At 31.0% G+C, this 27,038-nt stretch overlaps 1 protein-coding gene across 4 annotated transcripts in view; it reads right to left on the bottom strand.

The window, feature by feature from the left end:
• Positions 1-3,136: 3,136 nt before the first annotated feature.
• LOC118198315 (CWF19-like protein 2) overlaps positions 3,137-27,038 on the bottom strand; it is a 124,747-nt gene continuing 100,845 nt past the window's right edge. For 3 of the 4 annotated variants that reach the window (XM_085817834.1, XM_085817835.1, XM_085817837.1), the window contains 3 exons: positions 24,366-24,446; positions 18,748-18,855; positions 3,137-3,337 (listed from right to left, as the gene is read on the bottom strand). In XM_085817834.1, coding sequence (XP_085673960.1) covers positions 3,203-3,337; positions 18,748-18,855; positions 24,366-24,446 — 324 coding nt within the window. In that variant the 3' untranslated portion in view covers positions 3,137-3,202. Of the gene's footprint in view, positions 3,338-17,561; positions 17,671-18,747; positions 18,856-24,365; positions 24,447-27,038 lie in introns of all 4 variants that reach the window. The other variant, XR_015041429.1, reaches the window with a different exon arrangement.

Here is a 27,038-nt window from a genome sequence, read left to right as displayed (position 1 = left end):
ACCATTAAGACGATCGGAGAGGCTAAAATCAAAACAACTAGTGTCAAGTATAATAAGTAATGTTCCGAATGATTTTTCAGAAACAAAACAAAGTGCTAATTGGTATGACTGGAAATCCGCAATGGAAAATGAATTAGATTCATTACATAAACACGAAGTGTGGGAAATAGTAGAGAAGCCTGAAAAAACAAAATTAGTAAAAAGTAAGTGGGTGTATACTTTGAAGGAAGAAGACTCTGGGAAAGTAAAATATAAAGCACGATTAGTAGCGGCTGGGTTTAATCAAATAAAAAATAAGGATTATACCGAATCATATTCACCAGTAGTTAACATTGAATGTTTTAGATTATTGCTTGCACTTTCAGATAAATTAAACTTGACTGTTAAATTTTACGATGTAAAAACAGCGTACTTGTACAGTGACTTAAAGGAAAATGTGTATATGACTCCTGCACCCGGTTATGAAAAACTGATTGGAGAAGGAAAAGTATGTAAATTGAAGAAAAGTATTTATGGGTTGCCTCAATCGGGTAGAAATTGGTATATGAAAATAAAAACTGAATTAGAAAAACTTGGACTGGTACAGTTAGCATCTGATAATTGTATATTCATTTATAATGATACCAAAAACATTTTTATATTGTGTTTGTATGTAGATGATTTAGCTGTATTCTGTAATAATAAAGAAATGCTTGAAAATATTGTTTCTAAAATTAAAAATGTATTCGAGTTACATGAAAATACTAATTCAAAAGTTTTGGGAATGCAAATAGAAAAACTTGAAAATGGTATATGTTTGTCTCAAACAGAATATATTGAATCTTTATTGACTAAACACAATCTGGAAAATTGTAAAGCAGTAAAAACGCCAATCGTTAAAGGAGGATATAAAGGTTTTTCATATACAAATGAAAAAATTGATGCAATTTTGTATCAGGAATTAATTGGGGAACTTTTATATTTAGCGAATAGAACGCGTCCTGATATATCATTTGTAACGACTTATTTGTCACAATTTAATCATGTACCAGAAAAAAGGCATTATCTTTTGGCTAAAAGGGTATTAAGGTATTTAAAAGGTACAAAAAATAAAAAACTTTTCAATAGCAATGATTTTGGAGTTTTAAATGCATATGCTGATGCTAGCTGGGGAAATGCAGAAAATGGTAAGTCATTTTCTGGGGGTACTATTTTACTAGGTGATTCATTGATTTCTTGGAAATGTCGTAAGCAGAGAAGTGTTAGTCTGTCTACTTGCGAAGCAGAATTATTTTCTATTTCTGAAATTTGTAAGATATTATTTGAACTGTAAATTTATTATCAGAATTAAAATGTAAACAATTTTTGAATGGTGCAGTGGTCTTGAATACGGACAGTCAAGCTGCCATCCAGTGGATCAACTGTGCCAGATCTTCTACGAAATCCAGACACATGAACTTACGTTTCCATTTTATGAAGGACTTAACAAAGGACCAATGTCATTAAGTTGGAATATTCACAAACTGATAATATGATTGCAGATTTTCTTACCAAAAGTGTCAGTGAAGAAAAATTAATGTATACATTGAAAATAATTTCCTCAATTTCTTAATGTAATGTGTTTTATATTGTTTGTTTTTCATTTTTGTATTGAAAAAATGTTGCTCGCAGGAGGGTTGTGTTGGGTAGAGGCGAGCGAACATTTTTTTCTTAAGCGCATGCGTATTAATTATGATGGCGCAGGTGTCTCTTCTACCGACACATCCGTCATTCGACCTTCGACCGTATGGAGATGGTGATATGTTATTTGCTGTGTGATGGTCAGTATGATTTCCTGTGTGATCTTTTTTATTCATTACTCATGTAAATAAAGTGTGTTGTCCTAAATCGATGGCTTCTTTATTCTAAATATTGGCCTCTGAACAACAATTATTTTTATGATTAAAGAGTATATTGTCTACGAGGAACTATTCTAGTGTGCTTGGAAATCTGGAAATAGATGATTTTTTAACTGGCTGAATTTACTTTAGCATCAACTTCTTCTTCTCGTCCTACCAATCAGCCATCATAACTCTGCTTCGAAATTACGACATATATACATATAATACCCACTCTGTTACTCGCCTCAATGAGCTCAGTTTTTTTATTCTTATATATTGGTAAATTGTGCATTTTTTGCTTTAAAAATGATTGAATTATCTTGTTCTTATCTTCCGGTTTAGATTTCGATGCCTTTAGTTAATCTACATGCAATATTTGTAGAATTATCAACAATTTAAATTTATTTAAGTGCGGCTAGGCCTAATTTTTTTTTTTTACCACGGTCGCCATATTTGTTTACATTTGAAACTTAGTAGAATAGTGAATTAATTCTTTCAGCACCTTCAGTGTACTTACTGTGTAGGACCAAAAAGAAACTTGTGTACTAAAAAATCTGCCTTTCTTGCTTGTTGGCTGAATTGCTTGTTTTGGCGTAGAAACTGCAATTTTAATTGTAAAATTTTTTTTAAATTGCTTTCAGTTTTTCAGTATCTTTCAATTTTTAATGAAATTGTTTTCAGATTTTATGTATTTCTGCCTTGCCACAAAGTCAGAATTGAATTAATTGAATGAGAAATATAGCTCTAATAAAATTTGAGGAAATAAGTGTTTCGTATTAGCAGCAAATATTGCCACCAGTCTGTATTGGACAGAGAAGTATGTTTACGAGTAGTGCAAGCACATTAGGTAAGTGGCACTAAATCTTCTATGAAAAACATATCTTTTATTGTTTAATTGCTTTTATACATCGTTTTAGATTTATTATAGTATTTGAATAGAACATGTGGCACGATTAGATAATTAATTCTTCTGATGATTTAATTTTTTTGCATTCTAAGTTATAAAATGAATGAGATGTAACGATGTTGTAACATTGAACCTAGCACCAGAGTGTCACTACAGTAAACAAATATAGTGAATTTTACAGAATGCATTTATTCTATTGTGGTTTATGCGCTATTGTCGAACTAGATTTAATTAAATTCAATAAGTGTAAATGAAATGCAGGAAAAAATGCATAGAATTTAATTTTCCGTACAAAGAAGTCATGTAAGGTAAGCAAGTTTTTTTTCCCCTTTTTTTTTTTCAAATTTTTACTAGTTAACGATCACAAATATTTAAAGTGATAACTTATTTTATTACAGTATTTCATTAAAAGTGAGTGAATATCATACATATATATTTACATATTTTTTGACACAAATTCATTCCACAGTTTTTCGAACTTGGCTACTTCTGATGACTTTTTTAGTGCATCTTCTTTTTTGTTTTTTCGTAGGATATTTGAATCTATATCAAGCATTCCTCCTATGATTTCCTGGAAGATGAAACACACATTATTAACTATGTAAAGAAAAATCAAAATTAAAAATACTGTTAATGAAAAAATACTTTTCAGTAAATCTAAAAAAAATTTAGTAACTCAAACATAATAATATTAACAAAGGAATACCTAATGTACAGCTATTCACTAGAATTCAGTGATATTATCAAGACAGGATAATCAAGGAAAAACACTATTTTCCATCCTCAATAAATTTCAAAGTAAAAATTAATTAATTAAAAAATTGCTTAACATAATAACCCAATGACTAAAAATTTTAGACTACAGAAATCCACTTCTTGTAACACTGAGCTAAAGAAATAACAAAAAAAGGCATATGAAATTAAACCATACACCAATTTATATCGATTGGTTTATCATACACTGCTTCCATTTTATTTCACGTACCACAGTATATATTCCAAAGTTCATATTCTGTTTTAAAGAGTAAAATTAACAACACATTAAAATACATTAACTTTTAATTTTAAATTAGTGGCCAAGTTTAATCTGCCATTATAGGTTTGGCACTTAATTTTATTTGAAATATTAATTTACTGCTTTTTGAATGAAATAACAACATGAGATAAACAGGCAGCAATGAGAGTCTCAAAAATTCTATGAAATTAATAAACATTTCCTATATTATACAATTAATCTTGAAACTTATGTTTACATAATATTCCAAACAAAAGAGTGAAAATCAATATGATTTATAATTTAACATTTAAATTTCTGATGGCTGAAATATTTCTATCCTAACTTTTAATAGAAAATATCAATGCGAGCTGATTCTTTGAAAATAATGATCCCCAACCTTGATAAAATTCATCAGAACAGAAATCTAATTGCTACACATCAGATATCCTAAGTTTATCTGATTGCACACCTTGTTCTTCTAGGCCACAGAAAATTTAATTTCTTGTTAATTTACTACTTTTTTTAATATCCCCTTCATTTACATGACACAAAACTAATACAGTACAGCATTCAGTAAGATGTCAATTTTTATAAATGACAGCATTACGTAGACTGGTTGACAAAGTCTTATAAATAATGTAGTCTTATAAACATCACCAGTTACAAAATTATGTATTTATATGTAAAATTATTACATATTTACATTATCAGCCATTGTTCATCCATAACAAGTACTTCTATTCTTAAAATACACTGAAAAAATGTGATGACATTATGCCATTTTCCTTTCCCTGAAAGGAATTTCTTATTTATATTTATGCATCATAATTGCAATTCATTTGTTACTGTCGTAAGAAATCAATTGTGTCCAATAAATAAATAAAACAATGCACTCAGTATCAGGACCTACAAAATTAAATTTCACTTTTTACTTTAATTGAAGAAAAATAAATTGCATGTTTAAACAAATAAAAATTAACTTCATTATTTAGTTCTCTGAATAAAAAATGCTTCAGATGTCAAACTGCATCTCGAGTTACGAACACTCAAGTCAGCAGCAAATGATTTTCTAAATTGTTTTGAGGTATCCTATCCCAAAGAATTAGAACTCTGGAACTTTCTGAAATATCATTTTAACCTTCCGAAGGTTTTGAAAGAAATAAGGTATTTTTTGTAAAGCGTCAGCAGCTTTGTCAAAAAGCTTTGGACATATTACTATACTGGAAATATATTACTATAGTAATATATCCTACAAAATAATTTGTTAAAATTCTACAGGGTATTTGAATGGGCTCCAGACACTCTATTTCGTAAAATAACAAGCATATATTTATATTATATACAGCAAAGCCTTTAACCCTTTGCGGCATGGTGGGTCAATATATGTCCCACCTAATTAATATTTATTTTCTCACTTAGCAATTTCCGTTAGAAATTTTCTAATCTTTTAAAAATAATCTATTTTAGTTATTATTTTTCTCAGTATATGTTACTACTATACCAGGGCTTAAGTTTATAAACAAAAAATATTCAAAATAGGATCACAAGAGTGATATCCATGTATCTCGCATTTTTCCATATTTTAAAAATTTTGGTATACAATTTATGATATGTATGATTCTTTTTAATATTCAAAGGTATTTTATTTTCAAAAATCTTAATTGGATTCAATATTTTATAACATTAATTTTGCAGTTGAAATAAGTGGGTTAAAATTTGTCCCACCACACACTTGAATTTCCGCTCAATAGATGGCAGCACTCACGATTATTTTTTCTTTTCTTTTTTGCATCTACTTTTTTGGTGATTGTGCGCGCTTTTACATCCGTTGTATGCTCTGATGTGCTAAAATGTCTAGAAAAAAATTAACAACTCAGGAAGCTTTGGATCTTTTTGCTGAATTGCCATCCGATTGCGACTCAAATGCTTCAGATGTCAGTTCTGATTTAGATGAAATTGAAATCCAGGAGAGAATAACTGAGGTTGAAGTTATTGCTGAAGAAGAAAGGGAAGTAGTTATAATTTGTTTCGCTTTTTAAAGACACAGACCCATCTATGCATGTGACACTGTAAATATGGATCGGAAGTATCTACCTAAATTTTAAAAGACAAATTTATGTCAAGAGAATATATAGACTTTTCAGTTGGCGATGATTCAATTTATTGCATAAAATGGAAGGATAAAAGATGCGTTTCTATCCTGTCTTGCTTGGAAAAGGCAACTGAAATGAAAGAAATTAATAGAAAAGAGCGAGATGGAAAGACAAAAAAAAAAAAAAAAAAAAAGTACTGTGCCCAAACAGCATTATTCCATACAATAAGAATATGGGATATGTCGACTGATTGATCAACTGACAGACTATATGAAATAGACCGCAAAAGCAAGAAATGGTGGCACATGATTTTTTTTTTTACTTTTTAGATGCGAGTATAGTAAACACATTTAGTCAAGTTTGTTCGCGAACCTGATCATGATGTAAAAACAATGAAAGATTTTCTTCCCTCAGTTAAGGTCTAATGGCACTTGCAGGCAAGAAAGAGCTGAAAAGAAAACTGAAATCCCGTTCGTACAACCAGAAAAAAGACTAAAAAATGTAAGTAAAACGCCAAAGAGAACGAGCAGAAGAAGATGTGCGTATTGCAGCATATCGAAAGAAGAACGGCGAACATTTTGGATCTGTGAAACATGTGAAGTGCCTCTATGCTTACAAAAGAATGAAACAACATGTTTTTCAAAGTTTCATGAAAAATGATTTTTTTCAATTTTAATCATATATAAATGTTTTTGAATCAAGTGCCAATTTTAATATTTTATTTAGTATCATATGTACGAGTATCAAATTTTAATCTTAAAATAATATTCAAAAAAATATTTTCTTTTGTTCCTAAAATTTAAAAATATTAAATATATACTATATGCAAAATTTTACAAGTCATGCATATATGCAAAAAGTACAAAATGCATTTTAGTGTGTTTATTATGAATATTTTAGAATGCACGCTTTATTTTGTTTATTCATTCCACATAGGATTTTTTTTTTCCTGCTATACACCAATATGCTATAAGACATGTGCTAGTTGCATGGTGGGACAAACGGTATCCCACCTTCCACCGTAAAAAATAAAAGCACAGAATTTTTTTCAAGCCTTAAAGGCACTTAAGTAAGTCCATCTGACTTATTCTAAGGCATTTTTTTAAAGATTTAAATATATTTTAAATATGCGTGTCGCAAAGGGTTAATACGTTAATTCACCAAATGCACATGATATATATATATTATCTTTTTTGAGCTTTTATAAAAGGAGACTTATACTTTTTTACAACTCTCAGATAATATTATGATGATGCGTTATAATGTTGTGCTGCCATTATTTACTTTCTTAAACAACTGAATGAATTTTAAAATATTTATTCCTTTTCTTGAATTTATTTCATTATATTTAAACTTATTATTTTATTATTTTTGATTATATTTTGGCAAAATTAATAGTTTGTTTTGAGAAGGAAAAATTATATCTCAAATGATTTTACCATTTCTATTTTAGAAGAATGCCTATTTATCCAGGAACACCTTAAAAAGAGTAGAAGCGGTTATGATTTTAATGTAAGAAATTAATTGAATAAAATTAGGCTTTCAGTTATGGACTGTTTCGGCTATGAATGCATAAGAGACATATGTGAAATTTAAGTGTTTCCAAAGCGATTTTGCGGAAAAATATCATTGAATGTGTTGCTCCTTACCTTGCTGAAGAAAATTTAGAGAAATAATACGGTTCGTAGCACTCATAAAAGATGCTGAAACTATCGAAAACTGCGTTTAAAAACGTAAAAAATGCAACTTCTGTATAGTTATTGCTTGAAAGTAATATTTGAAATCTCTCCTGCAAAATTTTGATTAAAAACATAAATCTGCTAATTTTCATCAGACGAGTATGGAATTCTTATTTTATTAGCACATTGTAAAACGTATTATTCATTGTTATTTCTTTTGGAGAACGAAGAGAAATTTGTAATTAAATGAGTCAAAAACTGTTGTTGTGCGGAAGCCTATTTTATTTATATTTATTTATTTGAAACTGGAACCATGGTTCTCCCCAAAACAGTGAAAAAATTGTTTAGTCTGCAATCTTTTTGAAGCATATGTACATTACAACTACAGTCAAAAGTCGTTAATCCGGACTCGTTGGGACTTCGGCGATTCCGGATTATCGATTTTTCTGGATTATAGATCATCAGTTTAAATCTGGTAAGATATCATGCAGAAATTACAAAATTAAAAATATGAAACTGTACTTTATGAAATAAAAAACAATTATGATCTAAAAATATCAAAATTTACAAAAAGAAAAAGCTTAATATTTATTTGTTTACTTTATTAAACATTTCTTTCAATGTAAGTTGTTTAAGTTGCTTCGTTTCATGTGATAACACTTTCTCTTTAATTCTATTAAACAGACATAATTTCTTCTTTAGTTACAAAGTTCTGCTGTTCAAGTCCTATAATTGCTGTGTCGAGAATACCGACTAATTTGTCATTCGAAATTTTTTCGTTTTCAATAACCTCTGTGTCTCTTTCTTTACTATCGGAAGCGAATTATAATGACGAGGAACTTGTTTTAAATCATATCAAAGACGGAGTACATTGAGATGAAATACTACATTTAGTAAGGAATTATAAGCCAAATAAAATAAAAACATCTGCCCTTAAGATAAGGATAGTGCTGACAGATCAACTTCCAATTCATTGCACGGCGCGGCGTTCCCCCCGCCGAGCAGCGTGAAATTGATAAACAGATTTCGGATTTCGAAACATACTTTCGCTTTAGATCCTTTACATATTAGCAAATATATATTGGAAATTCTATTTGATATAATCGAAAGTTCAAGCTTACTTTTATAAAATTGCTCTAACAGTCTGCAAAAAATAATAAGCTGGATCCAATTTGAAGATTAAGGAACAACGCAATCTGCAACATTAACTGAATTAGATAATTTTAGCTTAGCTTATACCGTCCGTTATACATTAAATGAGCATGTGCACACGCACATTCGCAGCCGTAAAGGTCTTTCGCGTACACGTAAACGCCTATGCGCGACGCATGCGCAGAAAGTTTGTAGTTTTGAGGTCCGGATTATAGATCATTCCGGATTATGGGTGTCCGAATTAACGACTTTTCACTGTATCATGAATCTACTACCAAAATGCGCTTTAATTAACGATAATTGCATATTAATATAATGAATACTATATTTTTTGTTACTCTATAATATCAAGAATACATTTTTAGAGCTAGAAAAGAAAATTATATTTACAATTGAAAGAATTTATGAATTTCACAAATTTTTCGCATTTTGCAAAATATTTAAGAATTAATAAAGCAGTACTGAAATAAAATATGAAAAGATATTAAAACACAAAGTGAATGGTAACAAATGATCCAAGATATAAAAGAAATCTGCTTTTTTATAATACTTATTTTTCATCAATTCTTTTTTATTTATCCCCAAATTGATATCTTTCTCAATGTATTTTTGCTCTGAAAGTAAATACCAAATCATACGACCAGTATCATTGACAGCGTCAAGAAAAATAATACCACATTTATATTAATTTTGGTGGTTTCCCCGTGTATTGTGGATATGAGCCAGTTCTGCTTATAAAGTTCTCAGTTGAAGCGTTACTGCTCTTAGGCTGTAAATACACAAGAGTATTAATCACAAGATTCACACACTGGAAATGTAAATCACAATAGTAAGCATAGAGTGTTATAGATGCCTATTAAAACATATAATATTATGATAATTATCCAAAAGGTGATACGCTCACCAACAGCCAAGCAGTAAAATTGCTGAACACAAGTACTGCGATTCGAATCCCAGCGAACGGGCTGGCTGCATGGACATTTTCATGATTTTTCCATTGTGTAACATATATAGGAGCCATTTTCTCTTAGACAGTTCTTGATGATGGCATCTCTCCTTTGGCACTTTATCAAGTAAACCAAACCAAAAAGAAATATTTCAAACGAAGGATAGATATTAAATTTTAAATAGTCCTATTTTGTTCTTAGGCTGTGAAATTATTTAAGTGGGCGTGAAGGAAGGATACAATAAAAACTGTACATAAAATGTTAATAAGATGTGAAAACTGATTTCAAGACATGCATATATATATTGGCCTTTTTAGTAAAACCCCAGTCATAAGCATTAACTAATGAATTTTAAAATAAATGGTAATCAGTACCTAATTTAACATACCAAATCAATCTTTAGTCGTAAATAACGTCCACTAGCGGCCGAGCAGTAACATCACTGAACACTAGGAATTTGATCTGGAATTGAGTTTTTCCCACATATAATGTGAATATGAGCCAGTTTTCTCTAAAAAGACTTCCAAGAAGGCATCTCTTCCCATACTGATCTGGAATTGAGTTTTACCCACATATAACGTGAATACGAGCCAGTTTTCTCTAAAAAGATTTCCAAGAAGGCATCCCTTCCCATACAGAGACAGCTCTTCTTTCTTGTTAATTAATTAACCATAGTCGTAAATAACAAATTGTTTTCCCTCTGAAAGTCCTCCATGAAAGTGAAAGTTTTATATCTTTATCTGAGCATCTAATTGTGTCATTTCAAATCCTGATATAGACAAAGAAGCGGAGATTTTTATTTCCTTTTTCCAAATTTTTTGCATCACCCAGATCACCATCATATTTTTTCCAACTTCGTATAATGATTGTGGCGATTTTATAAAAAGCTATTTACATTTTCCTTCTACTAACAATTATTTTTCATAAATATTTACTCTTACCTGCTGAGAATTTTATGTCTCAACCGTTTCAAGATTTAGAAATAAAACACATATTCATAACAGTCAAATATTCATAATCAAATATTATTTGAACCTTTTTATTTGATAACACTTTCAGTAAAACGGAAGTATTTTGCTTAAAGTAAAAAATGCATCATATGAGTTTATGTACTTTATTTTATCAACACCAAAAAGGGATTTAATCTTATACGATATTATTTGTGAATAATTTTTATATCATGCCAAAGAAGTTTCTCAGTAGTTTTTTTTAGACCAGAAATCAGAAAAGTAAAACGAATTTTTCTTTAACGAAACGCACCCTGTACTCATATTTCAATAATAAAATGTCCGTACTTCACATTCACTTAACTAAATGAATTTCGATACATACATATAAATGATACATTAGTTTAAAATGGAATTACACGATTTGAACTCTTTCAAATATCTCATTTTTATTTTTAAACAATTATTCAAAACATACATTAACTGTTATAATAATTTTAAAAATACAGTATTTTTAATCAATGTGCACAGCTAAAATAAAAGTTATATCATATTTCTGTGTTTCTACAGTCATTGTATCACCTGTTTAAGCATTTATTCTATGCCAAAAGAAATTAGTTGTAAATTAGGTGATGCTAAATTCTTTAAAAGTTACTCATGGGTTCCATGCAAATTACATTTACTTTTACAGAAGAAATTTGGTTTCACAAATTTTTCGCATACATAAAGGTTTCCGTTGAAGGCTTTCCAGTATTTTCCAGTTTTGGCATGAAAATCGCCCTCAAGTCAGCAGATGGTACAGCTGGATTTGATTTTTTATTTATGACTCTCCCACTGTAACATCTTTCTCTAATGATCGCTGTTTTTCCACTACTTATTAAGCACAACAGAAGATCGGAGGGGGAAGGGGGTACGACAGTACAGAATATTCCGTCCTCAATGATTTCGAGGCGGAAAATGTAAGGCAGAAAAAAATAATTTGAAACGCTTTCGGATCCATCAAGAGCTGATAAAATATTCCGTGTGTGATGATTTGGAAAGCCATCTTTCAATACGGAAAAATCCCTCAGTAACACTGAGAGGGTTAATATTCTGGGTGTACCTGGGTTCAATCCTAGACTAATAGGATGACTGCATGGTTGGTGCTCGTGGTTTTTGCCCCATTTGTAATGTGAATATTAGCAAATTTCTTAGAGAAAGTACTGCACGAAAACAGTCCTTGTATGCTTTGCCATATCCAAATAAACATTTTAATTAAGAAAACTGGCCGAGAAACGTGTTTTTGGAATTTCATGAAAACATACTTCATACAGTAAAAAGATCCTTAGAAATTGCAACACACATTGTTAAGTGATCAGTTGAATGCAGGAAAAAAAATGGTGAAAATGTTAAAAGAATACATGTTCATTGTTGAGTGTTATGTAAAGCACAAGTCATGAAAAACACGTACTGAACTATTCAAGAATTTAAGAATGAAGTGTCTTGGCAAAACCTCCAGCAAAATATGCAATGAAAACTTAAGTGACAAAATTGCATGAAACAGACTCTGCATCAAAGAGCAGTTTTCCTATCCAATAACAAGAGTAAATTTAGTATGAGAATTATACATGTTTTGCGGGCCTATTCTGGCCTTTGGCCATCCTGCATTTTCTGTTGGCTAACTCTCACGAATAGTCTGGCAGCAGGTAATTTATAAAAGACCATAAATGTGGCCTGTAGGAATTTATGCCCATATGCATTGCAGGCAGAAACTTAGAAAACTGATTATTTTTGTTAACTACAATATAATGTCTCTAGTCTTGGGCTTGGACTTAAAACAATGAACATGTGGAAGAGTTACTAGTGGATTATAAAAATTATCTCAGCAAGAAAGAATGTCTGCAACTTCAGAAGTAGTAACAAAATGCTATTGTGAAGAAATAATTTCAGAGAAATAGGAAGGGAAAAAAAAGATGATCATAGTTTATTTGACCCATGAAACTTTTGAAAATTGGGCCAATATACAAAGTTTTCACATAATGATTTCACTTTGATAGAGCAAGCTACTGTGTAAGCTTCCTCAATAACAATACTATGTTTCACCTTTAGAAATATTCTAGCCACCTGGCTGGTACAGTGGTTAGCAATAATGGTTGGGCATGGGTTTTTGAATCTCCTCAAGATTCAATAAGATAGTCAGTGCATAAGCATCTTTGCAGCTTCGAGGGTATTTCAAATACATGTCCAACTGAAAGTCCTTTCAAGTGGTTTGGTGGTAAGAGAAGAAGAATGGGAAATCTCTGGATCTGCCCAAAGGTGGAATCTCCTTCCAAACTCGGATAGAACTGAGCACAGTTATACTGTCACCTATAAGATGACTAAAACCTATGCCAACAACAGACCCAATGCTACATTCCAAGACACGATAAAATTCATAAACCTGTTCTGATGCTACTGTCAAACCAGTGAGATAAGTCACAGCAAGCATATGAAAATGTTCAACTACAAGAATGCCTTCTCTCTCAATCTCTTTATATATATTTATTTTCGTTCTGGCTCCAAAATGCTTAGCTGTCTAGGGGGGGGGAAGTTACAATTTTGTATGATCCAGTAATGAGAGCACCTTAATTTTTATATTTTACCTTCTTTTTAGTCCCAATTACCCATTATCTATCAAATTACTCAAATGGAAAAACATTTTTAAACAATGATTCCACTCCTTTACTTACAATTCTCTTGTTATTTACGACCTTCCGATAAAATACATTTTAAGTTTTACTTCGAAATTTATGTACATTATCTGCAATAAAAACATTCACCTATTTGATCTCAAACTGCCTTCGAAGTTGTACTCACATTATTTTCATTTCTGCTGATACACCATCATTATATGTTTCTTTTTTTCTCCTTCAGTCAATTCTGTGTTATCCAGCTCCTGAATTTTTTAATTGCTTCTTCAGACTTTACTCTGCTAAGAATAAAGCCCACTTAATTTTCTGCAAATAACTTTTTCTTAGATAAATTATTACATCTGGCATGCACTTAGTTTGGTGAGTTACACATGCCAGCTGAATGGCTGCTGGTGCAAGCAAAGGCTTAATTGATATTTTTCTAACCATTCCTGTCTTTAAAAATGGGAAATGGAATTTTTTTTTTTTTTTTTTTTTTTTTTTTTTTTTTTTTTATCTGCAAAAATTTCAAATTTTTATAACACATGCATTTTTGGATGTTAGAATTTTAAACTCCCATAAAATTAAGGAATTCAGCATTTACAATGAAATACTGAGGTAAAATGTATATAAATTTATAAAATGAAAACTAAAAAATTGCATGGTAGATTTCATTGCAAACAATTTTAAATAGTAATCAACTCTTAAACTTTCTTGTTTTGGGGATTAATGAAATAAATCGTAAATGCAAATCTATCACAAACGTGTGTTAAGAAAGAGCTTTTATAAGATGGCTGAAGACTTTTACAAGTAATTCCTAGGGAAGGAAATTAATAAATAGGCATCCTACAAAAAATTCTTTGAAGACGTCGATAAAGATATTTCTCCCTGGAGCTCAATCATGGTTTCTTCTAGCGTTAAACAATTGTTTACTAATATTTCAGGGAAGAGACTATTAAAATGTCTTGGAAATCAGATTTTGTGAATTCCATTTTCCATATCCTGAAACAGGAATTAATTTCTGAAAAATTTCTTTGAGTCAAATGCCATTTTTTTCCAATTATTATTGCCAAATTGAAGGACTAGGTATGGTCAATGCTCTTACTCCAGTTTATTGCTGGCATTTATATGCACTATTTTTAGGTCAAATTATATGAAAAACCATCTTTCAGGCATGGATTTGTTACACAGATAACATTTTTGTGCTTTTAGGTGATAATAAAGAAGATTTACCCAAAATTTTATCTGTTATAAATTCAATTAATCTGGTTACAATTAAACCTTCCTATCCTTGATATTCTAATAATCCACAAGGAATCTGATTTCAGCATCACTGTTTAACATAAATACTTTTCTGTTTATTTGCCTCCCCTTGATAAGTCATGCCATTCCGATAAGGAAAAAATTATAATATCTATATAATATTATAATTATATATAATATATAATATCTATATAATATTATAATTATATATATCTCTAATGTCATTCAGCGAGATTCAATTTATATTGTTGGTAGAGTGTACCTAGAACTGAGATCTTCATGGAGGCTGTTTATGAAAAGCTATTTTGTTCAAGAATCATCATAAACTGATAGTTCATTTTCAAATTATTATGAAAAAGACAATGGAATTGTCTTTCAAAATGTACAATGTACAATTCTTCAATGCACCAAAAGTTAATACATGTTCTAAAACCAGCCAACCATAACAGCAGAAACAGAATTAATTTCTTTTGTTTTATTATTTTGATGAATAACAGACTACAAAGCACTGCAAACTCATTTTTGAATTTTACCTGCATAATGCAGTTTAAAACATTAAATTGCTGATTATTAAAAAAATATGAGGGTAAGGTGAAAAGTTCTCGGCCTGACAATGAAAGACTGCAACTTTCAGTTAAAAGATTATTTTATCTTTCTACATAATCTCCCTTGACTTCAACACACTTGGCCCAGCATCAACATTCCTTCCCGGAAGTGAGAGTATGGAAGCTCATGAAAATATTCATCTAAGACCCTCTCATCTTCTTCATTGGATGTGAAACACTTCCCAGAAACAAATTTCTTCAAGTTTGAGAGCAGATGAAAGTCTGAAAGTGCCAAATTGGGAGAATGGGGGGAAGCCTGAGCAAATCGTAACCCAAATCCCACAGTTTTCCCACTGCCAACACACCCTAGTGCACAGATAGGTTGTCCTGGTGAAAGATTCATACGAACAGGAACAATTCTGATGGTTTTAATTTTTTACCCATGCCTTTTTGTCCCTCTCTAAAGCTATCCACATATGATGGTAAAACCTCATGGTAAATGTATAAAACACAATTCTCTATAGTGATGGATGCAAATGGATGGGATTCACAAGCTAAGACCTGCCATCTTGTTGCTTCTCTGAGAGCAAACTCAGTGGATATCCTTCAAACTCTGCCTGAAAACCAGAGGTCAGACTTTGAAGTTCTATTTGGCACCTTGCGGCTATACTTTGGTGAGAGCAGGCTTCAATTAAAGTCTTACTATGGATATTGAAATCCTGTCTATCTTACCTTTTTGGACTGCCCATCAGAAACACAGGAAATCCTGTCCCTGCAGTACTTCACAAATGGCACCACAGAAAACTCTGGGAAAGGTAGATGTAAAGGATTTAAAATCTGCTCCAATGAATGCTATGAAATTCGACGTAGTTCAGCAATAAATTTGTACACGCACCTGTTCAAGTCCAGGAGTGAGTGGATCAATTGACTGCTCATCTATATAATTTAACCGGACAAGTCAATGTGCCTTGAGACAGATTAGGAATAACCAGAAACGAACCCTAGACTACTCGAACTGTGGTGCCGAAGGCCATGTATGAAGGAACTGCAAAACACCCCAAGGTATGGAAAATTTGACCGCTCTCCAGCATGGTTCAAGGAAAAATTACTGGCCATCTCGTGTAGTGAAGGTTACCATATAATGAGAAAGGACTTTTCATCATGTGATATATCAATGGAGTTCCTTGTAGTATGACCATTGACACTGGAGACAATGTTATACCATCATCCAGAAAGATTTGGCTCAATAACTGGAAGGTAAACTCATTTGGACTGCACCCTGTTTAGCCCTCCTGACTATGTCTAGTGATAAAATCGAAATTGATGGGAAGTTGAACATTAACATCGCTTTTGGAAGTGCTGCCTATGATCACTCGGTATATGTGGCAGATATTACAGATCTTATCATACTTGGATTGGACTTTCTAAGGAAACAGAATTTTTCCTTTGACTTTAAAAATAATGAACTGCATTTTGTCTCTGAGAGCAAACACACTATCTGTCATTAGAAGGGATCATCACATGGAAATACCGAAGCTCCGTCTATAAGACCCAGCCCAAAAAGCTCCCAATACTGTTCCAGGGCCAAAGTGAAATGCACTGCTAAATCCAGTCGCATAAGTTACAACTTCATCAGCTGATGGAGCTACACGGAGTGACAAAGAAGTCAAAGATCAGTTCGAAGATGGTGACATTAAACCCTAACTGACTGAATTGAATCTTCAAATAGGAAACTTACTGACAGAATATTTCAATCTATAGTCCTATGGCAAAACACTATTGGGCTCTCTGGGATTGCCTCCAGATTCAAAACAACCACATTTTGTACCAGAAGTTCAAATCGGATGATGGAAAGGCATTCCAATGGCAGCTGATACTTCCAAGATCCTGAACATCCTTGGAGAACTACACAGCAACCCTACAAGAGGCTACTTCGGAATAATGAAGATTTTGCATAGTTTTTCAGCGTTTCTACTGGAGTAAGAGAAGAACTGATACGCAAAAGTGGCGCCAATCATGCGATGTTTGTGCTGGTTGGAAAGGGCAGAAGAAACACAGCCGAGGGAAACTGAAATGTCAAATTGCAGGAATGCCTTTTGAATGCATCACCTTTGATATCCTGGAACTTCTGCCACGAACTGCTGATGGAAACAAATAACTCCTCTTTGGCATTGACTACTTCCCAAAGTGGCATGAAGAATATCCTATTCCTGATCAAGAGATTATCATGGTTTTTAAGAAGTTACTTCAGCTTGAGATCAAAGCACTGAGATATATCTGGTTAGTTTCACTCTTTACAGGCATTTTGCATTGCGTTATGCTTACCATTCTTAGTAGTTTGAAGTGTAACTGACTGTACGCTATGATACTATGAACACCTGTAAGAGTATTTCCGTGGGAGGTTCCAAAACTCTGAAGTATTTCATTGATAAAATTGATAAAATAAATTTTATGAACCTATCACTGGACATGCATTCAATCTATTACAAACCTATACGCATGCAACAATATGTATTTTGCTTACAGAATAAAAAGGTAACCATATCATCTAGCTTATTCCAATGTCACAAGAGGTAATGGTTCCAACTGCTTCAGATACGTAATTCTACTGTGCAGTGGACAAAAGGTCCCTTCTATAAAATTAAAATGGAGGAATATGGAAAAAGAGGAAAAGAATGATGTCAGACACAATATATAATCATAACCATTTTAAACTGTTTCTTCATATCTTTAGACTGCAACAAAATCTGAATAAACTTATCTAATAAAATATCTTCCACATATGGTACATTTATATAATGCATTAATCATTAAATAAGAGAATACATCCTGTGTTATCAATTACTAGAAAGTATGTTTAATACTTGAGTTTTAAATATTCTTAGAATAACTACAAGTAGCAAATGATTTCTGTAAGTTCCATTACATACAATGAACATACAAGCTCATGAAAATTATGGGACTCTTGTGTGAGGAATAACTTTCATGTTCTGTACAACATGAGGTCATTTATTTCATTTCATATTTTTGCTTTAAAAACATGAATTTTCTATACCAGTTTTTCAATGTGATAAAGTTTCTCAATATTTTAACTTTCCTGAAAGGTGAGGTTTCAAAATATTAATCAAAAAAAGATTTTTACTGATGTTATTTTCTTTCTCAATTGAATGTAGAAAAAATAATAACAATAAGAGCAATAACTTCTTAATTCAGCCAAACTCTATAAAACTAGCAACTGAATCATATCTAGATACTTCTAGAAATTTTCAAAACTAATAAAAATGTTGCACCAATTTCAACTTATTCTCCACAGTTTCTTAAAAATTCATTTCTTGTCAATACAATATTGTTAATTTTATAATTGTGCTATGGTAATTTTAGCTTTTCAATTTTATTCAACAGAGTTTGCTGGGATCAACCAAAGTAAGAGAATTCAGCTCACTAAAAGTACTAAACATAATTCTAGCACTTTTAGCAAGCTGAATTATATGTATTTTAGATATTTCATATGTATGAATGTAAGTGAAAAACTGTTCTAATTCTCAAAAGTATTAATTCAGAAGTCAAACAACAAAAATCAGCGTTATATTTACAAAATTTTCACAGCGCTGATTTTTGTTGTTTGACTTCTGAATTAGTATTTATTTGGCGTGTTATTGTGTCTTAATTCTCAAAAGTATAATAAACAAGAAGAAAAAAGTGAAACTAACCTTTCCAAAGTTCCTAGGAAACTGTTTCTCATCTTCAATGACATGAGCATATCCAGCATGTACTGATTTATCAAATTCAACATAAAAATATGGTAATCCTTTAGGTATCTAATTAAAAGAATAAATCAAATATGAATCTTTATTAATTTTAAAAATATTTTTAAAGCTATAATGAAACTAATAAACCTATTTCTAATTCAGAACACTATCAAAGGCATGTTATTAATCAAAAACACTTTGCATTACATACTGATTATGAATGACACTGTCAAAATCAATTTAATGGCATCATAAATAGCTAATGAACAGCTTTCTGCTGAAGTAAATAGTACAGTCTCAGAAGAGCTCCTGCCATGGTGTCTGCGGCCACCCAGGTGGCAGTCAGTATAGCAACTGGGCAAGTATATTTCAAGTAGGGGTGAATCAAATGAATGCTTTATTGTTATTTTGTTCATGGCAAATTTTGGCTGACAGAAAGACAGAGTTTACCATTCGTTTTCTTGGTTTTGTCCCAGTTGCACACATCTCTTCTCTATTATAATATGACAGGAGAAAATAAAAATGTTTTATTTTAATCTTATTTCTTAAATATAATTTTAATTTATCACTATTTTTATGATATTCATCAGTGTTATGTTTGTAAAAAAATTGAAAAAAAGGTTTTTCAATTTTAAAATTATTTCTTCCAAACAAATCTCTGATTAAACCAGTCATTAAAAATGGCTTCATTTCTTCGTGCGTTTGACTGCTTCCTATAAAAAACACGCAAATCATTGAATGTGCCAGTTCCATTAGTGCACTTTTTTACATTTATTAACACCTACAATTTTTTTTCCCATTTACTTATGAGTGCTTGTCTTAGTTTACAGTTGCATTTTGCTTTTTAGTATGCAAGACTATAATTCTCCACTTATTTCTCTTCCCTGCATGAAAGCATTTTCAAAGGTGGCATTCAGAAATTCAGATTAAACTTAACACAGATGTAAATTTGATAATTAAGTACTCCTTTTCAATTAGTCTATGAAAAATTTCTTTAAATTTATTAACAATTTCCATGACTTCAATCTTTCGAGAAAGTCAATACAAGCAGTAAACATTTCTCATGGAATATGAGGGCCTGCTGTAGAAAAATGGGGCCAGAAACATCAGTTCCTTTTTTTTCATTTCCTGCCTAAACTACAAATAAAGTGCCTCACTCACTTTCTAGTATTCACTATCTTTCATAATTTTCCTTTCCTTCAAACCACAAATATATGCTTTTTTTTTTTTACATTTACTTTTCTTTCCCCACCCTGTTATAGTAATTCATCCGTTATCTAAATCCAAGACAATTTTATTATTACTTTTCTTCTTATACATTCTCCAGAAGGTATCCAGTTTCACTTCTACTGTCATGCTAATTTGTTTTTTATTCTTTTTATTCAGCTTGTAGAGACAACACAATACTTTTAAATTTGAATGTAAACTAAGAAACTGTAACAAAAATGACCAGTTTAGTTCGCAACAAGGTACAGCTGTAAACCTTCATGACCTCCTGCTAATGGCTAGCAACATAAAGGAATACGAGTGCTGACTGAGAACTGCCACCTCACTTTCTTCAGCCACTTCATTACTGAAATTGAAAATGGGAAAGCTTGGGCTTTCCATTAAAAGAATAAAACCTGTCAAAAAATTCGCTACATAGTTCCATGAATTAGTAACACAATGAGACAATTGGGGGGGGGGAAGCACGACAAATCTTTGAAGAGAGCAAAGAAACACGGAGACATTTATATGCATAAATATTACTCTCATAGCAATAATACAGTAATAGTAATTAAAATGTAATTATACTGTTTGCATAACATAGCCAATACTAGAAATTATTACATTCAGGTGTTAGAGCATAACATTATTTCAGAGATAATGACCTGCTTGATCAATAGAAACTTTTTAGTAACCTTAAAAAAGTGACTATCGACATTTTTAAGTCAACTACAGAACGTCATGATATTGGAAGTTATGTTTGCAAAACTCTACTGCAACTCAGTAGATGCCATTGTATCACAATGCTCAAGAGGTTCAGTGGTTGCGCCTTGAAACCACTGCTCTTCACAATGGCGTGTTCTTGCTTCTCAAATAGGAATGTTTATTTTTACCAGGATATAGATAAGGAGTTTTGAAACCACAAAGTTATTTTATTACTAAACAATACATGCACCTGCCCAGTAAAAATGTCTTTCTTTTCCAGAGACTTTTCTCTGACCTCAACACACTCACTCCCCAAGTTAGTATTGCAATTTTATAAATTATTTCCTGTGGCTTAAATTTAATGTAAATATACTTTACTATAATTAAAAATAGATATCACGTAAAGTTTTATTTAAATTTAAAATATTTTTTGAATATTTGGGGACGAAATATGAATAAAATAAAGTATGAATGGGAAATGAATGATCCGTACCAAAGCCAAAAAGACCAAGCCCCCTCCCATTAACATAAAAACCCACAAATTTCATGTGCCAGATGAAAAGAAACTAAATAACACTGGACATATACCAGTGAAATTTAGATCCAGGCAGTGTACATTTTGTAGCACAAGGAAGAAACCTCATAGAAGAAGATGCATGTGCGAAACGTGCAATGTGGGTCTATGCATGTACTATAAAGACAAAACATGCCTTGAATAGGGTCACGAAAAAAAAATTTGTTCTTTAAAATTAAAAAAAAAAAAAAAGTCTTTTTTTAATCCTTATTTTACTGAGTTCTTTTATCCATTTAGCCAAACGTCCTTATTATGTAAGTACTCATATTTTCACTGCTATACAAAAATTACATAAATGTTTATTTTTAAATTTTTTCTGATGATTTACTTTATAAAATAATGTAAAAAAATTATATAAGATGCAATTCTTACATACATTTTTTAAAAATTCGCAAATTTCGTCATTTGTTGGAAAAGCGCACAGAGAAAGGTATGTTTTTTCCCCTTATATACCTCAGTAAGTTTCAAAGTCCTAGACGCACGGTGGTTTCACTGTGCGACCATCACTCACAGAACAATGGGCAAGAGTACATTTTTTTTAAATTCATATATTATTTGTCTCTGGGATCATAATATTCAATTTCTAGAGTTTTTAGTTAAAAAAATTATAAAAATAATATCATGCACATCAAAGGCTTAACTGAAATCAGCATAAGTTAATCTTCACAATGCTTTAAATTTTTTTCTCAATTAATAAATTCCAAAATAAAATTTATGAATTTTATAGTAATCTACCAGAAATCAGCACAATAAGAAAGCAAAGCTTTAATTTCAAGTATTTTCCAGTCATATAAATTACATTTTTCAAAAATAATGCCAACAAATTAGGCTTTGAAAAGTTGGTGCTAGATCCTACTTCAAGATGATGTCATGAAAAATTATATTGCAATGAAAAATAGTTCTTTAAGTACAGCTATGTATTTGCCTCTACAAAAACAATCATGAAGTGATAAAAAAAAAATTCTTAAATTAAACAATGGTTTTCCATAATGAAAATTTGAACACATTTGCAAGATATGTAGAATTTACAATAAATTTCTACATTTTAAGATATGAATGTCTTACATAACACCTACAGTAAATGCAAAATAATGCTGTTTTCTATTTTATAAAGGTCAGTAATTTTACCCAGGAATACAAGAACAATGCTTCTGAATTATTTTTAAAAATTACAAAGGGATAGCTTGAGAACTTTTTAATCCAAAATTGCCGACTACTTAAGGTTAAAAAGCATACTTTTAAAAGTTCATTTGCTCATTACAAGTCACTCTCAGATCTTGAAAAAGGATTACTGAAATGATGAAATCACGTTTTTTGGCTGTCAAAGGCAATCTCAATTCTATAGCCAGGAGATTCACAGTGATCACATCTATTATACATGAAGAACTTTCAAAAATCTATTTGAGAAACATGAAATACTGGTCAGGTTGGCTGTGAAATAAATGCTGGATAAATTATGGTATCACATACACTAGCAAGATATTTTCACAATAAATCTTGCTGGCTTATACCATGACCAGAAGTATTAAGTGAAACATAACTTTTGGGAAAATGCATCAAAGCAGCTCAAACTGTATTTGGTGCAAAAACAAACAGAATGCTTCCATGCAATAAATGAAACAAACAGTAAAGAAATTGTTTTATACTATACAGAGTTAACAATGGAATGATAAGAATTATCAAATTTCCAAATGAAATGTTACATGAAAAAGCAGAGGTGGAAATTATTAAGCTAAATTTCTTAGTAAAAATATTAAATAAATCCTTCCCCTGCTTTTAATGGACAACTAAGGACAGTATTCTCAAGGTCAATGCTCTGGCAAAAGGGAACTGAAATTTGAAAGTGAGTGTATCACTATGACAAATTAGGTAAATATAAAGAAAGAAAGGGAGATAAAACTTAGTTACACCTCTTTTTTAACACCTCTTAAAGACTTTACTACAGAATTAATTTTATCTGTTATATTTAATTAATTTTTAAATGAAGTTTCTGAGTGTACTTATTTTTTATACAAACTTTTAGTTGCATTATGTGTGATTTCCTTAACTTCCTAATGCTGCAAAAATCCCATCTCTGCAAATAATGTGGTATTATTAGACATCAAAACTTCTGTTACAAAATGACATGACTAGACAGGTAAATAAGACCTTTAGCTAAATTTTATAAATTGCACTATATATTTACTATGATAGAACAGGGAAATTTGGTGTTGGTGTTTTAAAAATTGCACTTAATGTACACTTGTAGTCTCCTTCAGCAATGAATTCAGAGTATTAAAAATAGTACTTCTATACTGAAATCAATTGCTACAATTAAAAAAAAAGGTGAAAAGTAGTTTAAACTCTGTGAGCTAACTCTAGTTTAGATGTTGAAAGACTAAAGAATGTTTCCAAAATCTGCATTAAACAGCCTATAGGAATAAGAAAATGTACATTTATTTTTCCCCAAATTTACAATTTTTTTGGATACTCAGTAATTTTTTTCAATGATCACTGCAGAAGATATTTTCATAAATTTTGAAATCAGAATTTATGGTCTTTTCAAAACTTTAAGATATCTTGAATGCTTTCCAGCTCTAAGAGTTCAATAGGGAATAATTTTATGCAATTTAAGATTTACAATTTCTCCACATTTGCAAGTGACAAATTATATTTTTATTAGCGGTTTAAACAAAACAAAAAAGGAAGAATGGATCTATCATCTATAACAGACAGTTTAAAAGTAATGAACAGTACTTCTTAAATAGGTTTTTAATTAGTCAATACAGTTTCAAAAATTAATAAAAAAATTTTAATTTGTGAAAATATTAATAAAATATGAATTCTCTGATAACACTGTATAGTTATGTTTAAGAGCAAACAATACATAATGGCAAATAAAACTCAGAAAATTCAGAGATGCAGAAAAACATTTTGTAGAAGAACTTTGATTAATAGATTAAACTGTATTAATATGTTTTGCAGAATACAGGAGGAGGATGCTTAACAAGTTAAAATGTGTCAATAATTTTTATAGTACATGAAACAGGTACTTAAATAGTACATGAACAATATATAAAAATTTTATAATTCATTAAATCAAACTAATACTTACAGAACGACGTAATCCCTTTTTAGTCAGATCCACTAACTTTTGATTATGTGCCCATTCAACTTCTGATTCTTGAATGGCTTTCTATCAAGTAAAAAATTAATTTAATAATAATATAGAACTTTTTATAAGGAGAAAATCATGAGCTTCGTAATTAATAAATTTCAATGAAAAGAAAGAGGAAAAGGGCACCATTAACAATAGAAGGAAAAAATCTTCCTTTCCTGTCCTGACTTTTTCAAATGATAACTGAATTATGTCAATTACTTTACTTTACTGAGTAAAACAAGATTATAGTATTTTATATATGTGTGAAAGACTGAAATCTAGAGTATGTCAACAGTCAGAGTCGCTTGGTGTATTTCTGAAGTATTTGCTAAATATACTTATTTCTAATTTACACTGGCAAATATCAACATTCGCCATTCACTGATGGCGAATGCTGAATAAAAATACAGGGTGTTTATAAAGTCCCAGACCCATTTTGATGTTTAATAACTCATAAAATAATGAAGATATAAGCAAGATATGGCATTTATTGATGGAATAACTTATATATTTTCCTTTTCAGGTTTGAATATCTTTACTTTTGTAAATATCGTCTGCGTGTGTGGTTAATTTCAGATAATTACATTTTCCAGTCTAAATATTGTCTGCTTATTAATTGCATTTTTTTCTCTTTTGTTTTTGGCAACTATTGCAATGTTATGTCTACTTTTGATGTGTTTGTTCTAGTGCTTTTGTATGTGATGTTTTATTCAACCGGATATTAAGGAGAATGCATACACCACAACACATGTTTGCCGGTACCTGGCATGAAATTGAATATCAACTTGATATTCTCCGTGAGACGAAGGGGGTACACGTGGAAGTTCATTGACAACGGTCATGAAACTTTTTAGTCTAACCATTTGTGTTATTAATTTTAATCTATCTTTATTATTTTATGAGTTATTAAACATCAAAATGGGTCCGGGATTTTATAAACACCCTGTATTTTTATGTTTTTAAATCATTCTTTATTAATAAAACATATACTGATATATGTCAAAATAGGAAAAAGTTAACTAACAGCACATGTAAATAAACTGTTGAGCATAAAACAAACAGCACACTCCGAATGAGAAAAGAAAATTACACCAATGATAAACTAAATTATGTGACTGGTGCTATATGTTACTTACTGCAACAACAACCGGTGATGATCTTAATGTATAAGAATATAATCAAATATTCAATCTTTCACAGACGTATTTGGAGAGAGTAGACATTCACCAGAGAATATAAACATTCTCTGATTTTGGTCTTTTATGGTAATATAGTACACATAATAAAAAACTAGATGTCGCATTGTTCTACCTACAACTTTCATTTAAAAATTTATGTCCCGAGATTTGAATAAAAATTTTTGGCAACAATGCAGTAGTAAAATTATACCTATAATAAACATGTTAAAAACCTACATACATCTACAATAAACATGTTAAAAAATATACCATATGCAAAACAAACATTAGGAATCAATACAGTAAATGCAGTATTGGACTCATTATGCTTTGTACAACACGTAAATAATTAATAATAATGCCACAGTTTTAAAATGGAAATCTGTAAAAAAGTACATGATTGCTAATAAGAAATTATTTTTTAATAAAAATATTCTACTCATGTCTTTATGATATAAAGAGGAACTATTCATAAGGCAAAATTTAATTTAAAATACTTGGCAGTAAATGGGTTAACATTCTACACATCAGCTGAAGAAAAAGGCATTTATGTTTTTTAATTTTTACTTTTTTTATACATAAAAAACTTGCCAATGTATAATAATTTTTTCAATTATATATTTCTCTTTAAAAATTTATTCCTATTTTCATTTCCTTTACGACAACAATGAACATGCATTATAAAAAAATTTTAAATCTGAAAAACCACGACTTCCTCCTATCTCCTGTTAAATTCCCCATTTTTGTATTGCGACAATAAATTGATATTAAATATTGTTAGATATTTATTGCTAGACTAACTACATAAACACTCACTTCCAAAAGTTAAGCACGGAAAGGAAAATGCTAATTTTTGGAAGCCAATCAGAAGTGAAGGGGATTCAATTTGCTGCAGAGGTAGATGGAAGTATACAAATATGTTAGGTAACAGCCAATCGTGTTTTCATTTCAAGAAATATGCAAAAAAGGCAGTCTTATAAGAAGCCAGTTTTATGAAGGGTTACAGAAGTTGATTGCAAGTGCTGATAGAAGGTCTTTAAAACTTTCATACAATTTGTTTTCAAGACATACGTGTTTCTATAACTTCGAGAAGACGAATGGAAGATTCTGAGCGCTGGTGTGCTGTGGGGCACATTGAAGCAGGACAGTCAATCACAGATGCTGCTCTTGTCTTCGGCATTCATCATTCTGTAATTTCACGTTTATGGAAACAATTCCAAACCATACAGGCAGTTGTCCGAAGGCCTGTAGCCGGTCGCCCAAGGGTTACAACCCCCGCGGAAGATCGATATATTGCTATTGTAGCCAAGCGGAATCGCAGAGCGACCTCCACACGTGTGACATCAATGGTTACAGCGTCCATTGGTAAGGCGATATCTGCAGCTATTGTACGCCAAAGGTGACATATGAGTGGACTGTACACCCGGGTACCTTGAGTTTGTGTTCCTCT

Source organism: Stegodyphus dumicola, chromosome 1, assembly GCF_044657685.1.
Source record: "Stegodyphus dumicola isolate Sdum_Otavi_A_Nest chromosome 1, ASM4465768v1".
Lineage (NCBI taxonomy): Eukaryota > Metazoa > Arthropoda > Arachnida > Araneae > Eresidae > Stegodyphus > Stegodyphus dumicola.
The sequence above is the reverse complement of the archived record's forward strand: the minus strand, read 5'-3'. Positions and strand labels throughout refer to the sequence as shown.